Raw genomic sequence first — 18701 nt, 5'->3', positions numbered from 1 at the left:
AAAAAGGGAAACTAAACTCAATGAGCTTTATAAAAGCACATGGGCTATCTTGTCTCATACAGCATCCAAAACCCTTCTGTGAAATGTACTTTTTTTTGTGCATTATTCCTAATATCATGGGACCATTTAAACATGGTTTGTGCATCCCCATAAATATACTTAGAAATATTTAGTCAAAAATGAAAACAAAGGAAGCAAGTAGGAGAAATACATAAAACAACTGATGTAACACACCTGACCAGTACTAACACTAGGACTATATAAAATAGGAGCAAAGCTAAATTTTGATGTAAAAGTTTAAGAGAATGCGGGCTATTAATTCTGTTCCTATAAGAGAGCACTGGAAGACGAACATCATTTCCAGGCATTGAAAATCAATTTTAAAGGTGGTTCACATTAGGGATGCACCGAATCCAGGATTCGGTTCGGGATTTGGCCAGAATTTGGCTGCATCCTTCTGCCCGGCCGAACCCGAATTTGCATATGCAAATTAGGGGTGGGGAGGGAAATCACGTGACTGTCACAAAACAAGGAAGTAAAAAAATTCCCCCCTTCCCAACCCTAATTTGCATATGCAAATTAGGGTTCGGATTCTGTTCAGTATTCGGCGGAATCTTTCACAAAGGATTCGGGTTTCAGCCGAATCCAAAATGGTGGATTCGGTGCATCCCTGGTTCACATTAAATTAACTTTTATTATGTTATATAATAAAAAAAACAAATGCTCGGTTAGGCTACAAATGTATTGTTATTGCTACTTTTTATTACAGGTATGGGATCGGTTATCCATTGATGAAACCCAATAGGCTGGTTTTGTTTCCAAAAAGGATTAGTTATAACTTAGTTTAGTTATAACTTTGTTAGGATCAAGTACAAGCTACTGTTTTATTATTACAGAGAAAAAGAAATCATTTTTAAAAATGTGGATAAAATGGAGTCAGATATGGCCTTCCAGTAATTCAGAGCTTTCTGGAGAACAGGTTTCTGGATAACTGATCCTATACCTGTACCCATCTTTCTCTTCAGACCCTCTCCTATTCATGTTCCAGTCGCTTATTCAAATCAACACATGGTTGTTTGAACCCTAGCAACCAGATTGCTGGAAAGCTGCCGAGTAAAATAACGAATAATAAAAAATTAAAACCAATTGCAAAATTGTCTGAGAATATCACTCTACATCATTTTAAAAGATAATTTTAGGGTGAAAACCCCCTTTAAACATCTGAATGTCAGAGTTCACAGGATTTGCGGCCAACTTTTTTTGTTTTTTTTAATTGGAGACACAGAGGAGGATCAGCATTTTTGTAATCTGTGCTTGCCAATCAATTTATGAAGGAATTTTAACTAGTAAACACACAATTCATTTCTGTTTGAATGCCAACCTTTTCTTTAAATGTGATGCTTTTAGGAATACAAGAACTGTCTGGACCAGATACGATGTCCCCTTAGAAGGAGAAAAAAAATAAATGACGAATCTAGTTGTCTAAAAGACAATTCACTGTACACATTTTATTTACAGTTTTGTACACTGTATTAATAATTGTATGAATGGTGACTGCTTTGCTACTTGAGCCATGTTTTTTTTTTTTTTTAACCAAAGCAAAATATAGTCTAATACAATGTGTTAAAATACTCCATAAGATACAAAAAAAACAGACATACTATTTCTAGTAAGGAATGTCATTATGGTGTACATGAAAAAAAAAAAAAAAATTAAAAATCCACAACTATGTTTAAGAAATCACAGAAACAGGTGACTGATTCTACTGAAATGCATAAACTTGCTGCAAAGCGTTGTAATGTTATAAAAAAATAAAAAAAAAGAGGATTTTATAAACTCACAAAATAACACTTTTATTTAACCAATTTTTCCCCCAGATCCATCACCAATGTTACAAGCGCTAAAAAAAAATGAATATCACTAATGTTATCAAGGGGGGGGAAACAAATAAATTAAACCTAGCAGCCAACATCAGCACAAATTACAGCCAGGATAATGCTGTTAAAAGAAAGGAAAAAAAAAATTAAATAAAACAAAACCATGAATCGCTAGAGAAGTTTGAATGCTTTTTAATCCTCCGCCTTGCAAATCACCAAACTATTGTACTGCATACAATGCAAATGTTGAGCTTCATTTTAACTGTGGGTGATGTAGGTGCACATTGTGGATAAATATTTCTGTAATAGCAGAGAGCTACAATTCTATTACAGAGATAACCTGGGCAACAATTATGGACACTGGAAGGAAGGGCATCTGCGCATTGAAATGTTTTGATTGGATAACTTTACTAAAAAAAAAAAAAAAAAAAAAAGTGGGGGTGGTGAGGAGATTTGAACATAGCACAAGACAAAAAGGCCAAAGACTTTTCACAAATCTTAGCAATATTTAGATGGAATTTTAATTTAAATGCAGTCCAATCTGCTTTTGTAGAGGCTTTGGTACAGCTCCCAAGTCGCGATTGCTTGACGCAGTCTCCAATGAAAGAATACTTTGATGGCGTCGTCTTAAACAACAAACCTATTTTTAGTGGTGGAGCCGCTCTTAGTAGCCGTGTCTGCATGGGACTGAAAACCAATCACTACCTTTGCAGGAAGTCCTAATCTTTCTTTGTAAACTCTCCTGTTAAGTTATAGACAAAATAAACACAATCAGTTATCACGAATATTTCATACAAAAATTGCATTTCTATCAAAATCCTAAACCTTTAATACATGCAGCTTAAATGGGTTGTTCACCTTTAAATTAACTTTAAGATTCACTAACTTCGAGTGAAGGATTCGAAGTTAAAAAACTTCGAATTTTTTGGGCTACTTCGACTACGACTATCGAAGGATTCGAAGTAAAAATCGTTCGACTATTCGATAGTCGAAGTACTGTCTCTTTAAAAAAAACTTCGACCCCCTAGTTCGCCATCTAAAAGCTACCGAAGTCAATGTTAGCCTATGGGGAAGGTCCCATAGGCTTGGCTAACTTTTTTTGATCGAAGGATATTCCTTCGATCGTTGGATTAAAATCGTTCGATTCGAAGTATTTAATTGTTCGATCGAAGGATTGATTGTTCGATCGAAGGATTGATCGTTCGATCGAAGGATTGATCGTTCGATCGAAGGATTGATCGTTCGATCGAACTATCTGCGCTAAATCCTTCGACTTCAATATTCGAAGTTGAAGGATTTTAGTTCCTAGTCGAATATCGAGGGTTAATTAACCCTCATATTCGACCCCTTAGTATGATGTAGAGAGTAATATTCTGAGATAATCTGCATTTGTTTTTAATTTTTTATTATTTGTGGTTTTTGAGTTATTTAGCTTTATATTCAGCAGCTCTCCAGTTTGCAATTTCAGCAACCCAGTTGCTAGGGTCCAAATTACCCTAACAACCATGCACTGATTTGAAAGGGAGACTGGAATATGAATAGGAAAGGGACTGAATAGAAAGAGGAGTACTAAAAATGAGCACTTACAATACGGGGCAGATTTATCAAGGGTCAAATTAAAATTCGAAGTTAAAAATTTGAATTTCGAGCTATTTTTGTGTACTTCGAATAGGGAATAGTCCAAATTCGAAGTTTACCATGTACGGTCTCTTTAAAAATTCAACCAATTGCCATCTATAACCTGCTGAATTGCTGTTTTAACCTATTGAAGTCAATTGGACTTATTTTTTTTTTTTTAAATACTTCGAATCGAATTCAGTCAAATACATTCTTACTTTAATTCGAAAATCGAATACAGCTATTCACCCGCAGGAAAAAAACAAAAACTTACATTTTTTAAATAAATTTCTGTTGGTATTTTATTATTTGAATTTCGAAGTTATGGAACTTAAATAAAAAAAATTCGACCTTTGATAAATCTGCCCCTAAATGTGTAGCCTTACAGAGCATTTGCTTTTAGATGTGGTCAGTGACTCCCATTTGAAAGCTGGAAACAGTCAATAGAAGAAGGTAAATAATTAAAAAACTATATATAAAAAAAATATTGAAAACCAATAGAAAAGTTGCTTAGAATTGGCCATTATATAATATATTGGCCATTGTATAATATATAAAAAATGATCTTGAAGGTGAACCACCCCTTGCTGAATTAGCAAGATTAGCAGAAGTACTATTGAACAGGTCACTGCTTAATATTACCATAGACATTAAAGTGGAAACATAGACGGACTTGCATTCTAACAAACATTAATAGGCCCACTGGATGCAATTGATCTTGGCAACAAACGTCTCCAATAAAAATTCCATACAATAAAATAATTGATAAAAATCTCATAAGCGGGGAAAAAAGCAATTCTTTCCTTGTGAAAAAAGTAATTTTTGATAAATTGTCCTTTTAGCGTATACAAGTAAGGGACCAGTTATCCAGAATGCTCGGGACATGGGGTTTTCTGGATAAGGGTACTTTATACCTCAAGTCTATTAGAAAATCATGTAAACATTAAATAAACCCAATAAGCTGATTTTGCTTCCAATAAGGATTAATTATATCTTAGTTTGGATCAAGTACAAGGTACTGTTTTATTATTACAGAGAAAAAGGACATAATTTGGATTACTTGGATAAAATAGAGTCTATGGTAGACTGCCATCTCATAATTCAGAGCTTTCATTTATAACTGGTTTCTGTATAACGGATTCCATACTTGTACAACTATAATGCACAGCATTTAACCCTTGACCACCTTAGTTATATGTTCCTACTTATAAGTTTCCCAACTTTTTTTCTAACAGTGATATAGATATATGGATAACTATATGGACTTACCCTATATGTGTAATAGCATCCCTGTTGTCACATTCAGTAGTCCAGATTGCTATTTTGTCTCCTTTTGCTCGAATATTTACTACTGCTCCACAGACATCGTCGCTATGTTCATCAAAGGACTCTCCAATAAGGCACATAAGCTGTAAGATGAACACACTTTGTAAGGTAACAGGCTACAGTCAAAATACCGGAGCAGAATGGTCTTGTAGTACACGGAAAAAACAGCCCGGATTTCTTTTTGTGCTCCAATACATCTGTCCTCTTACCAGAAGTGTGAGTCGTCTCTAAAAATTCTACGGATGATACAGTAAAATTAATTTAAAAACAGTACTGCTACCTAATCATTCAAACATAAATTTTGTATTCATTTCTAATTTTCTAATACAGAATTTCTCATCAGGATTCATAAGATGTTAAGCATCAGGAATCTATCTGCAACATAATTGCTACTTACATCAATGTTGCATTTTATTCAGTATTGCAATAAATCCCGCAGTTAGCCCAATTATCCTGCAGGGGTAGAGCAACACACTTTTGTGAAACATGCCTTGTAAATGGTCTCATCATAAGTTTGTAACCCTAGACTAGTAATGGCATATGCACTTATATACAGATGTCACTTACAGTACTCAAATATACACTAAAATCCAAACTTCTGGTTATCCTATATAAATGTAGATCATGTAACCTATTTATAAGTATACAGGTTTGGGACCAGTTACCCAGGATGCTTGGGACCTGGGGTTTTCCAGAAAATAGATCTTTCCATAATTTGGATCTTCATGCCTTAATTCTACTAGAAAATCGCATGCACATTAAATAAACCCAATAAATTGGTTTTGCTTCCAATAAGGATTAAATTATATCTTAGTTGGGATCAAGTACAAGGTACTGCTTTATTAATACAGAGAAGAAGGAAATAGTTTTTACAAATTTGGATTATTTGAGTAAAATGGAGTCTATGGGAGACAGCCTTTCCGCAATTCAAAGCTTTATGGAGAACGGGTTTCCAGATAACAGAACCCATACCTGTACAAACTTTTTTTTTTTTTACAGGAATAAAAAGAATACTAAGACATATCACCACAATCCAAAATTATTTTTGCTTTTGGGAAGTGATTTACAAAGTGTTGAAATGGTTTAATTCCTTAGTTCTGAGGTTCCCGGAAAAGTGTGTACATTACAGACCTGTTACCAGCACATACTGCAAATTTGGACATTAAAATGTCAGAATGATGAGATTAAAGGGATAATAAAAACCCAAAATATATTTACTTTTGCCTATCAAAAGTAAACATTTCCTGACCTGACATAATGGCAACCACCTGTGACAGTTTGTACAAGCAGTTGCCTTTCAGGCCTCACTGGCAGTAAGTGAGCCGCCTTCTCAACAGGAAAAAATTCTGACACCAAATGACGCTTATGTGACATTACTCCAATGTGTAATTTTTGATACTGCTCCATTGCAAATGGAGAATGCAGCATTTCGCACTGAGATTATAACGAACACTTTCATTTCCACTTAAGTAAATACAAACGTTTAAAAAAAATGGTGATGTAGAAGAATGAAAAAAAAAATAAAAAAATATATAGTAGCCTTTAAAAGTGTTGGCAGATTTAGTAGGTCCTGTGTACAAACTTGTAAACAGTCCTGTTCCTCTACCATTTTATGTAGGAGGAGTGTATCAGTAGAATACATAAAACTTTTAAAGATTTACTTTCTTAATCCTCCGTATTTAAAATAATGCAAGGTAGAGAGAGAGAGAGAGAGAGAGAAAGAAATGTTGTATGACAATGTGAGTTGTAAAACGATTATAAGGGCAGAGACACAAGTAGAGATTTGGGTAGATTTAGTCACCTGGCAACAAATCGCCTCTTCTTCGGGCGACTAATCTCCCAGAACTGCCTTCCTGCCGGCTAGAATCTAAATCGCCAGTGGGATGGCACTCGGAGCGATTCATTTTCCGAAGTTGCCTCACTAGTATCTTCAAGTATCAAATGTAAATATTAGACCAGACTGCTCCAATTAGAATAATACGGCTACCACCAGGTTGTAAACGAACAGTATACCATTTTTCGACACAAGTTCAATAAGTAGAGCTTGGACTAAACTAAAATATGTTTTGCCTGTTTTAATCTTTAAAAGAAAATATTAATTATATCTAAGTTGGTATCAAGTACTAGGTACTGTTTTATTATTACACAGAAAAAGGAAAAAAGTTTTAAAAATGTTGGGATTATTTGATTACAATGGAGTCTATGGGAGACAGCCTTTCGGTAATTCGGAGCTATCTGGATAACGGGTTTCTGGATAACAGATCGCATACCTGTAATAGTTTATGTATTTGAGGACTGCATACATTTATAAAGATGGAGATATATTTGCGGTGTAGTTGCTCCATAACCCTCCCAAGGTATAAAATGCTCCACAGTTAACAAGCATTTCCACCTTATATAAACATATTCCTTATATAAATACAACAAAAAAGCTGCAACTGAAACCTACCCACATTAATTGAACTAAACTCTCAGAAGAGATGAAAATCTAAAACATGTAGTAAAACAGAATCATTTTGGAACAGAAAATAGATTGTTTTATTAGGCATTTAAATAGGCCATCAACAAATCTTACCGTCTCTAGCCAAAATCGATCTAAATCATTTCTTCTCTGTTGTTTGTTAAGTGTGATTAGCCATCTACCTCCACGCTTGTTCTTTTCATCTTCCCACATAGGCTCAATCCCATCCTATTAAAAAAAAAATATATAAAATATGCCACTCAAGAGTCAACAAAAATAAGCATTTAATGTTCTGTAGAAGTTGCAAGAGCTTACCTTAAAGAGTGAGTAGTCACATCCTGACATTAAATTACTAGACAATTGGATATGATTGTAAAGCCTGGAGACAAAAAAAAAAAACACATAAATGAACCCCATATAAATTAATAAAAGTACTGTATTGCACACCCCCTTTCTTTGTGTCAGGTATTACATTTCTAAAGGTGTGCCAAGGCAGGCCAGTTAGTGGCAACTAATAATGATAAAGGAATGTGAATGACTAGATATGGGCACAGCTGTGGCTTTAAGCCTTAAAGGAAAACTATACCGCCAAAATGAACACTTAAGCAACATAGAGTTTACATCATATTAAGTGGCAAATTAAAGAATCTTACCAAACTGGAATATATATTTAAGTAAATCTTGCCTTGAACCACCATTTTGTGATGGTCTGTACGGTGCCTCAGAGATCACCTGACATGAAATACTACAACTCTTAACTGTAAAAGGAAGACGTGTTGAAGCAAGACAGAACTGTTTCTGTTAATTGGCTCATGTGACATAAGTATGGTTTGTTGGTATGTTTGTGTGCACAGTGAATCATACGATCCCAGGGGATGGCCCCTACTTTTTAAAATGGCAATTTTCAATTTATGATTACCCAAAGGCACATACTACTAGAAAAGTATATTGTTATGAAATTTATTTACATGAATCAGGTTTTTACATATGAGCTGTTTTATGCAATATCTTTTTATAGAGACCTACATTGTTATAGTTTTCCTTTAAGAATTACAATGCACTGTATGTAAAGCTTATCAGCTTTAAACATAGTGCTTTTGGTTTTGTTTCCATCATTCCTTATTATAGGTTTTAAAAAAATAGGGGGAATATTCAAAGCAAGCTCTATTATGCTCTTGTTAAACAAAGGTGCCTATAGGAGTAGAATGCTCCTTCAACATAAGCCTTTATACCAGTGTACAAAAATAAACATAGTTAAAGTGAATATATCAAAACCCAGGAGTTTGTCTTAACTTAAAAAAAAAAAAAAAAATATTATTTGCTTGCAAACACAAAAAATATCTACAGCGGTAGTCCACAGCAGGTTCATGCAGCTGGTCCTCTCCTGTGGTGTAGTGAACATATAAATATTCATCTATATGCAATCTGGAATGCTGCAGCATTTACTGTAGTTTGTATCAGGTTGCTTCAGTGGAGAGAAAACAGAAAATCTTTGCAACTACTTGCCAAAAAATAAATAAATAAACTTACGCCCAAAAATCTTCAACTGTATCAAATTTTGAAATGAGGCGAAGATTTGCCTGCCAAGTTTTGCTTTTATCGTTTTTGAAGAACCACAGGGCCCATCTAAAATAGCCAAAATTATACATGTTAATATATATGTAAACACTGTGCTTGAAATAAGTTTTGCTTTTTTTGCATTTAGGAAGAAAGCCCACATAGACCAGTTGCCATAAGCCCAACCAATAGCATTTTTATAGCTGACCCAGTTTATGTGCAGTTATCCCCACACAAGTACACAGAGATGCCATAGATATCCAGAATGTTTAATCTAAATGCAATTTTGGGAAAGGCACTTTCAAGAGGCTGTGATCTAATTTGTTAATTTAGGTATCAAGGCTTCAAAAAGGCCATGGTTTGAAGATATTCAATCTAAAAAAAAACCCATGTCAATTATATGCAGTCTTCTGTATTTAAAAAGTATATATATTATTGCTGAAAAATATACATACAATGCCAATATGCTATATCTGACTTTCTATTAAAGGGGACCCGTCACATAAAAATATTCAAAATCCTATTTTATCACATTAGTCAAGCGAAATTAACTTTAATTACACTATATAAATTATTTGACTCGTGTTTCCTTCAGTCTGGGAATTCATAATTATAGCAAGCCGGCAGGAGCCGTTTTGTGGACACTCCTATTAAGGCAAGCCTTGCATCATCTCAGAATCTTATTTGTGCACCAGAATGGGGGACCAGATGTCTATTCCAATGCCCTGGCTACACAATTAAATGGTGAAGAGAACAGGGGGAATGTGAGGAGAGCAGTGACATCTAGGAAGTGCTGAATGGAAAGTGAAAGAAATTGTCTACCCCGCCTCTATGCTTGAGCTTACAACAGCTATGAATTCTTTAATAAAAATTAAAAATTGGATTTCATGTTTAATTTGAAAAGGACTTTTATCATACAGATTTGTGTGTCTGGGTGACAAGTCCATTTTAAGGTATGGAACCATTTTTCAAATATCATTTATATGAGATGTAAACAGCAGACTGTGCACTACCAAAAGAGCAGACTGCATTGTGAAATCATAGAGGATTTCATTATATATATATAAATGGAAGGTGGCATCAGTCAGGTGCAGATACTGAAACCATTCTGGTCTTACTTACACCATTCTAGTTTCTTTCAATTAGAGAACATTGTGGCTGAACAGATGTTCACAACTAATCTGTACTAACAGGACATAGCACTGTGTTACTTTTAGGACGTGTAGTTTGATTAGAAAAGTTTTTATTGAAGAGAACAGGTTACAAAGCAAAGATAGATAAATTGTTGTTTAACATAATTATGCATGAGAACATTAATAACATTTACATTTCTTCTGAAAATTACCGTGTCCCGTTATTAAAGGGGAGGCAAGTAAGCCATCTTTTTAACAGGCTAGGTTAGAGACATACGCAAGTCATAATACATGTATCAGTATTCATGTAATTGCCTGAGTCATGTGCCGTGCTCTGTGACTTAGCACTTCTAAACAAAAATCATCCTGCCTCAATTCTACAGCAACTCCATGGAGATTACAGTTAGTAACTAGAATTTAATTATACAGCATATAAATCAATAATGGGATGTCTTTAAAGTTGCATTTCTCACGTGGTGCACTTTTATGTGTTTCACAACACACCAAGGGGCGGATTCCTCTATCCCATAGGAATAAATAGAAAGTTGTTGAATTTTCCTGTGGTGAGCTCTAACCTCACATTTTGAAGTGTATTTTTCCCTGTGGATTGGGCCCATGGCACAGGTCACCAACAATGTTTGCAAAGTGGAAAACAAGGATTGTTTTACCTGTTCTGTAGTGGATGCTTAATGTACTGATCAGGGCTTACAATCTCCTGACCAGTCTCTTTTTCCTCTTCTGTAGATTGAGGATTGGGGTTTTCCTTAGAAAAAAGAAAAAAAATGGTATATAAAATTGGTATATAAAAGACAGCTAAACATATTACTCTATATGGCACATAAATGTCAGGTATTTATAGTTATGCATGACTATGCATAACTCGCTTCCTTAAAGCGATACCGACACGTTACTTTAAAAATCATATGAACGGGTCAGTATCAAATATGTGTTGCACCCAGAATGGTTTCCCTCAAAACTGCCCCCAGCCCTGCGAACCTGCATTAACCCGACCTTCCGACACTGCTAGGGCAGAACACACGCATGGCTGTCTTACAGGCTATTAAAATTGGTATATAAAAGACAGCTAAACATATTACTCTATATGGCACATAAATGTCAGGTATTTATAGTAATGCATGACTAATTTTTAATAATATTCATGAGTTACCTGGACATACATGATTTGCAGCTTTTCTAAATTTAGTGAAGGGTGTGTGATGCTCAATTTTGCGAGATGCGTCTTAGCCCACAATGCTCTTAAGTGTGTTGCAATTGCATTTTTGATATATAATAATAGTACTTGATAATGTGTCTACTAGGTCCTTTTCTCAGACAATGGAATAAGACAAGATGGTGGTAAAATACAACAGTTATTTGTGTCATCTCCTTTGTGCAATTCAAACAAGTTTTGTGGCAGAAATCTCAAGTGACCATGAGAATTCAAAGTGCACCATCCAACAGAACACGGAGAAAATCTTCCTTAAAGTGGTACCGACACGTTCCTTTAAAATTCATATGAACGGGTCAATATCAAATATGTGTTGTACCCAGAATGGTTTCCCTCAAAGTTGCCCCCAGCCCTGCGAACCTGCATTAACCCGACCCTCCGACACTGCTAGGACAGAAAACACTCATGGCTGTCTTACAGGCTGTTACACAGTCATGTCAGAAAATCATCCCCTGTACCTGAATTTCCTGCAGAATACGCCACTTTTGTACCTAAAATAACTGATTGTCAATGGGACAGCCACATAAACTTTTATGCTTAACTCAAAACGTGTCACTGTTATATGAATCTACCACAAAAAAATACAAGATCGACACTTATGTTGTATCAGAGCACAGAATGTCTACGTCAGGAAGCACTGAGCTGACTATAGGAAAATAGGCCACATTTGTTTTCAGAACTGCAACTTGCAGACTGAGCATCCACCCAGAAACTTCTGCCCACAATAAAGTTGCTGAAAAGCCTGGCAGAAAAACCTTTTCACCAACATCCATGCAGTTAGGCGTTTTATCCTATTTAAAAATAAATGCAAAAATCTACACAATATTCACCGACACGATACAAATTCAATAGAATCAAGGTCTAAAAAAAACTATTAAATGCTTTTTAATCTTCTTAAAATATCACAATTTATATTTGCTTTTTCACGGACACAATTACTAGAGGGAGTGTCACACACATCTTCTAAATTGAATAATTCCCCTCAAGTTAATTTAATGAAGTTGTCCATCAGTGGCATATTATATTAGATTAAGGGCAACAATCCAGGAGATGATTTTGAGCATTTTGTAATGTTGAATGGGGTTCACCTGAAAGCTTCTGGTGTACTATTATGTCTTGAAAAGCCACCTCGTTACACCAGGCGATTCCATTCAAGTAAAAAAGGGGAGATTTCAAGTGTCGGTTCCTTGCCCAACCAGATAACATGCTCAAAAAATTTCACATGCGCTGGCCTTAAAAGTTTTATAAAAGACTACCAAAAGAAGCTTAAATTATACCTGAATGATCTAGACATCAAGTTTCCATCTATGACAATAACTTGTGGAAAAAGTATGTACACCCCTACATTGAATAAACAATGCACTTATGACTAACTCAAATTAAAATCAACTGCAAGCGACTGAACAACATTAGTGAGGGGCAATATTAGGTATTAGAGCCAAGGGTGGACTTTTCCCACATAAGGAAATAGCATTTCTGTTTTGCTGAAAAAATGCTCATTTTTTTTACAATTATAATCTTTGGGGATGCCTAAGAAATTGGCACACCCCAGGGGTTCAGCCTTTGCTACTTTAACATACCGAAGAAGCCGATTAGAATATTTACAATCATGGTTGTGGGCACCACTGATATGTGCTGTTGTGGGAGACCAAAGTTCAGCTATGGGGAGGTTCAATGAAATGTATTTCACTACTACCCTTTTTCATATAAATGGGCTGGATTATACGGAGTTGGCTTAAACAAACTATGATGTGCCATGAAATATTGACGGGTATTGCAAATACCTGCAATAAGTACTGTAAAATGAAAACGCTTACTATACACTTAAAGGGGTTGCGCACCTTTCTTTTAGTATGATGTAGACATATTCTGAGACAATTTGCAGATGGTTTTCATTTTTTATTATTTGCGGTTTGAGATATTTCTCTTTTTATTCAGCAGCTTTTCAGTTATCTGCATGCAAGGGTCCAAAGTCCCCTAGCAACCCTGCATTGATTTGAATTAGGGATGCACCGAATCCAGGATTCGGCCTTTTTCAGCAGGATTCGGATTCGGCCGAATCCCTCTGCCCGGCCGAACCGAATCCTAATTTGCATATGCAAATTAGGGGCAGGGAGGGAAATTGCGTGACTTTTGGTCAGAAAACAAGGAAGTAAAAAATGTTTTCCCCTTCCCACCCCTAATGTGCATATGCAAATTAGGGTTCGGTTCGGTATTCGGCCGAATCCTTCGTGAAGGATTCGGGGGTTCGGCCGAATCCAAAAAAGTGGATTCGGTGCATCCCTAATTTGAATAAAAGACTGAAATATGAATAGGAATCTGAGTCATCAAAAGTAGCAATAATACATTTGTAGCCTTACAGAGTATTTTTTTAGTATGGGGTCGGTGACCCCCTTTTGAAAGCAGGAAAGTGTTAGAAGAAAGTGGCAAATAATTAAAACACTAACAAATAAATAAACTATTACTTTACACTGCGTCGGAGTTGGTGTAATTCATTAGTCAATATTGGCTGAGGAGAAGGATAAATTGAAGAGTAAAAAGTGGTGTTATTTATAAAGGTGTGAATGTGCCAGTTTCTAACACTTTTTTTTTTAAACACAGCTTGATAAATATGCTCTTAAAACACTCCTGTGTGGCTTAATCATAGAAACTGGTGAAGATGGCGTTCCAGAAGAGCGAGCATCGTCACAATATATACCTAGTGAAGGGAGGCAAAGTCTATTACCCACTTGCTTCACTTGATGAATTCGATTAAGTCCCACAGCATTACCAGAGAGTAGAAGAGTATATACACTGACAAAATGGACATTTGCTATTGCCTGGGAAACACTGAAAATGTACTGCACTTGAAAGTCCAATTCTTGACTGCATGTACTGAAGACTAAGATTCATGGCAACTAAGTAAAGTGATTAAAATGGATTTACATGAAAGATCTATACCCCCCCAACAGCATTCACTGCATCCGATATATTTTATATGGGTGACGTAATCATTCACAGCACTCGAAAAAGCTCGTACAAATCAAATTCCACGTGATGAGTTGGACCAATGAATAGTGTGCACCTATGTAAACCTGTGAAAAGCTACTTTTTCATTCTTCTGTGCCCCTATCTAGCAGCTAAATAGATTTTAACAATGAATATAATTAAAAATGAGTTGCAACATTTTAGAATGCCCTTTACTTTATACTAAAACTGACCATAAATGTGCCAATAAGATTGCTTCATGGGGGCCTTCTGTTGGGCTGCTCAACCAATATCTGGCTGAAAATCAGGCAGGTTAGAAAAACCAGTCCAGTATAGACTGCATTGGTGTATTCATGCAGTCCTAATGCGACAGGTTTCCTTAGACCAGTAATGATACAATCATGGGGGGGGGGTTGGTGGGGGATGAACAGATCATTAGGTGTACAGCCAAAGGAATAGTTGTAACAGATACTTAATTTTTTATATTTTACCACACAAACTGAACTCCCAGTCACAGTTAATGATAGGCGTTTCCATTCAGGGCTGAAAGGCCATGAACCGGCACACAATGAGCACAACTGTTGGGATTGTAGAAATATAACCAACGCTATACAACAAAGACAACAGAGCTCTATATCAAGGTTGGCCAACAGGAGGTCAGAGGGATTGATGCTGCTGCCCTCCAAGAACTTTCAACAGCTCAAGGACTCGGCCTTTGCACGACATTATGGTCTTAAAATAATCTGGTACATGTAGTATAACATGGGGTTGGCCGGGCTCAATAAACAAACACACTGCTCTATTTGAAATAGAATTGTGTTAAACCACTTCAACTTATAGAGACAAAACAGCATTCCCATCACCAGCGATTTGATTTATTTATATTTATATATATATAGGGCCTAAGGTGGGCCAAAACGTTGGACACACAGACTTATGGAAATAAACATTATTTGATTCACTTCAAAAAAATGGAGTGCGGCACTAAAAAGGCCCTAAGGTGAGCCGAAGCGTTGGACACACAGACTTATGCGAATAAACATTATTTGATTCACTTGTAAAAAAATGGAGTGCGGCTCTATGTGAAGATTATACAAAATATTTGAACCAGCACCCACGTTTAAGAAATCCGTATCAGAGTATTGGAACACACAACCACAAGTATATAAAGTAACCTGGGTGCCAGTCTGAAAATATATAGAAATAGAAGTCCAAATGACAGCACTCCAAGGAATTGTATCAACGACAAAAGTAAATGCTGAAGGAAATTGAAGGTTTGTTGGCCCTAATAAACCTTCAATTTTCTTCAGCATTTACTTTTGTGGTTGATACAATTCCTTGAAGTGCTGTCATTTGGATTTATAGATATATATATATATAGATAGATGCTGTGTGTATGGTTTATAAAGATGTGAGGAACAGAATGGCCAGCACTTGTTGCTGCCTGTAGCCAGTGTGACAGCTGTTTCAGTAGATTCAATTCATGTGTGCTCCAACAGGCTCTTAGCAGCCCCATGTGCAAGATATAAGGGTGCCAGGGCAAGAATATAGATCAATAAAAACAGCAGCACTCTGGTATTATTGAAAAACTTTACTAAAAGTGCCTTAAGGCAACGTTTCGGGCTACTGTGGCCCTTTGTCAAGCCTTTTGCTGTTTCAGTAGCCATTTCTGCTGTTTCCATTGCTCCAGTTCTGATCAGAACCAGTGCTGTGAAGACAGGGATCCACCTAATCACGTGCAAATCCCTCAGTCACACCAGTAAATACATTTCCATCCCGTGTGACGTTTCAGAGTCATGTCACATATATTCCTTAGATTATGCATCGGATTTCCACATAAATAGAACATACATGTGATTTTTTTACTGGTATAAAGAGGCGTGTGAGCAGCCAAAGACGGACAGCTTCTTTCAATTTCTGGATAGAGTTGTAAGATAAGCGACTTTATGACGCCTTGGTTCCCTGGTGAGCGCTGTGTGAGTGACGAGAGCCGACAAGGCCGGGCACCATGTGAGGGTAAAAGAGACTTACAAGGAAGTGGAGACATATGCATGCGCCTTTTCAATGAGTAAGACAACGTGCACAAGCTAAAGGAGGAGGGGACAGTCTGGCCATATTAACTCATGCAACACGATGGGGCGGGAATGTGAGAAGCAATACGGTATCGATGCAACAGTGATAAACTAGCTGCAGTAACCAAACCCAACATGGACACGGCGCACTTCCACTGGAATGCAGGGGCGCGCCCGTAAATGGCCAGTCCACTCAAATAGTCGCCACCTGGTGTGTGTGCCCGCCACGCGGCCAGCCGGCTCCTAGTCACATGCTGACGCGCACTCACACATGTATGATAATGGAGATGGGACGGGAGCGCGCACGGGTGTCCCATAGACGGTGTGAGGAATAGCGATTCCCCTCGCATTGGACATCAGGTGGAGGCGAAGAAAGCAGCAACCCAATCGATGTCTGTAACTGCAGTGAAAGCAAAGGAGAGCAGTATAGGCAGCCGTCGCCTAGAACACACGAAACGTGTTACTTTGGAGTCCTCCCTCGGCTTTCTAAGCGCCTAGCATAGAGCCGGCCTTCCCTTTGCCTTAATAAGTTTCATTCGCCCCGCAGAACAACATCTATAACCATGTGCTTGTAGCACCTAGCCCGTACACGAGTCACGCATCTACTCACCGGTTCCACAGCCGCCATTTTAGATGGATGTGACTCCACAGCCGCCGCTGGCAGGGAAGAAGACGAGATTGAAAAAAATAAAAAAAAAACTACTTTCAAACCCGGTTGGTTTGGGGCGTATCACGTGACGTCCGTCGGCATCTGAGTCTGCGCAAGTTTCAACCAACAACCTGTAAAGAGGGAGGGGTCGCGAAAGGGGTGGTGGGAGTTGTAGTGTAAATGGTCGCCTGGGAACTACTACTATTACGACTTGGCTGTGTGTCACTTGCGAGGCATTGGTAGGCGGATATCTGATCTTTCATTAACTTTGAAGGGCACGAGGGAAGTGCCTGTGTATAGGTGTAACAATCGCAGAGCTGCTGGTAACGCGTGTCTGAGATGTCCCTGCCTACTGATGTTACCAATACTGGCCACTTGGTTAAACTTTAGATCTTACTCGAGTAAACACTTTCAGGTAAACGTTGGCATTATATTTTGTAAAAATGCTCGCTTTCGTGTCTAAAGCAGTTGGTCTGAATGGTATTTAGGGCAGAGACACGTGGAGATAGGGCTGGAAAAAAATACCTGCCTTCCTATATATTTATCTTTTTTTCCTATTAATAACATAGGGATCAGTCATTATTTTTACCGGCCAGGCCGGTAAAATACCGGGGCGACTAATCTCCCTTAACTGCCTTCCTGCCGGCTACAATCTAAATCGCCGGCGGGATGGCACTCGGAGCGCTTCGTTTTCCTAAGTTTCCTTGAAGTTGACGTGCACCAGCCTTGCAGAACTGAATTATTAAAATTAAACAGGTCCATTTTTAAATAAAAAAAAAAGGCAAACTGAGGAAGGATTCAGACAATCATGAATACAGTAGGTACTTGCTAGTTAGACTACGTTTGATGAATGACCGCTATTCCCACGAATGCCCAAAGCACCATAGAATTATGGGCCCGAATGCTGCTACAGTCTGTAAACACTAGTAATAAAACTGTAGGGCTGCTTGGTTAACCCTAATTTGTGTTTAGGAATGGTGAAGAACAGATAAGTAATGCTGACAACTGTCCATGGGTTACTGAGAGAAAAGCCACTGAAGTAGTACGAGCTGCTAATAAATGTGTTTATTTACAATTTCAGGCTCAAGGCCCTTTTTTCAAATGTATGTAACTATGTATAGTGTAGTGTGATAATGCTGACTATATGGCCACAGGGTTGGAGTGGCCCGGCGGGACACCGGGAAAAAACCCGGTGGGTCCCAACCCTCATGGGCCCCCGCCAGGCCAGACCCCCCTCTCAATTTTAAAATATAAAGTTGCTTATGTGCAGTGCGCCGGGTAGTGGCGTCAGCATGTGTGCGCCCGGCAGGGCTGCAATAGGGGAGGTAAGTGAGATGGGGAGGTGGTGAGGAGGGGAGGGGGCCCTGGACGGCAGGCGGGGGGGGGGCCCTGGGCCCCCCAGTCCGACCCTGTATGGCCATATACATACTGTTTGATGAACATGCACACAGGCACAAAAGGCTTACAGACCTCCCTTCTGTTTCACAGATTTCCAAATTGCATGGCAGGACTCCGTTATTCAGGGGTTGGTGTAACATGAGCCTGCCAGCATGCAGGCACAGTTCTGACAGCAGCAGGTGCAAATATGGGGAGAGCAAGGTGTATTGCTAACAAAACACATGACCTTTAGCACCTTGCTCACCTTTTATAAATGAGAAATGATGTGCTTGTCCTGTCCATTATTGATTAAACAGATTTTTAAGAGAAATTACCTATGAATGGCAATATATATGGGAATATGCTCTTGCCTAAATTTTTTTTTTACAAGACACTGATGTCTGCACAGATATGCCTACAACAATGGCGAAAGAACG

At 37.7% G+C, this 18701-nt stretch overlaps 1 protein-coding gene and 1 non-coding gene across 2 annotated transcripts; both read right to left on the bottom strand.

The window, feature by feature from the left end:
• Positions 1–2002: 2002 nt before the first annotated feature.
• On the bottom strand, positions 2003–16972 carry eif4e.L (eukaryotic translation initiation factor 4E L homeolog; the record flags this gene model as incomplete). The annotated part of the gene is given in 7 exon segments (NM_001095743.1): positions 2003–2619; positions 4764–4903; positions 7396–7509; positions 7597–7660; positions 8812–8907; positions 10640–10734; positions 16849–16972. Coding segments are annotated over 7 exon segments (642 nt in total).
• Positions 6367–6497, bottom strand: LOC121396244. The gene has a single exon (XR_005962903.1).
• Positions 16973–18701: the final 1729 nt, after the last annotated feature.

Source organism: Xenopus laevis, chromosome 1L (genome assembly GCF_017654675.1).
Source record: "Xenopus laevis strain J_2021 chromosome 1L, Xenopus_laevis_v10.1, whole genome shotgun sequence".
In the NCBI taxonomy this organism is placed as follows: Eukaryota; Metazoa; Chordata; class Amphibia; order Anura; family Pipidae; genus Xenopus; species Xenopus laevis.
Note: the sequence above shows the minus strand (reverse complement) of the source record. Positions and strands in the feature narration are given on the sequence as shown.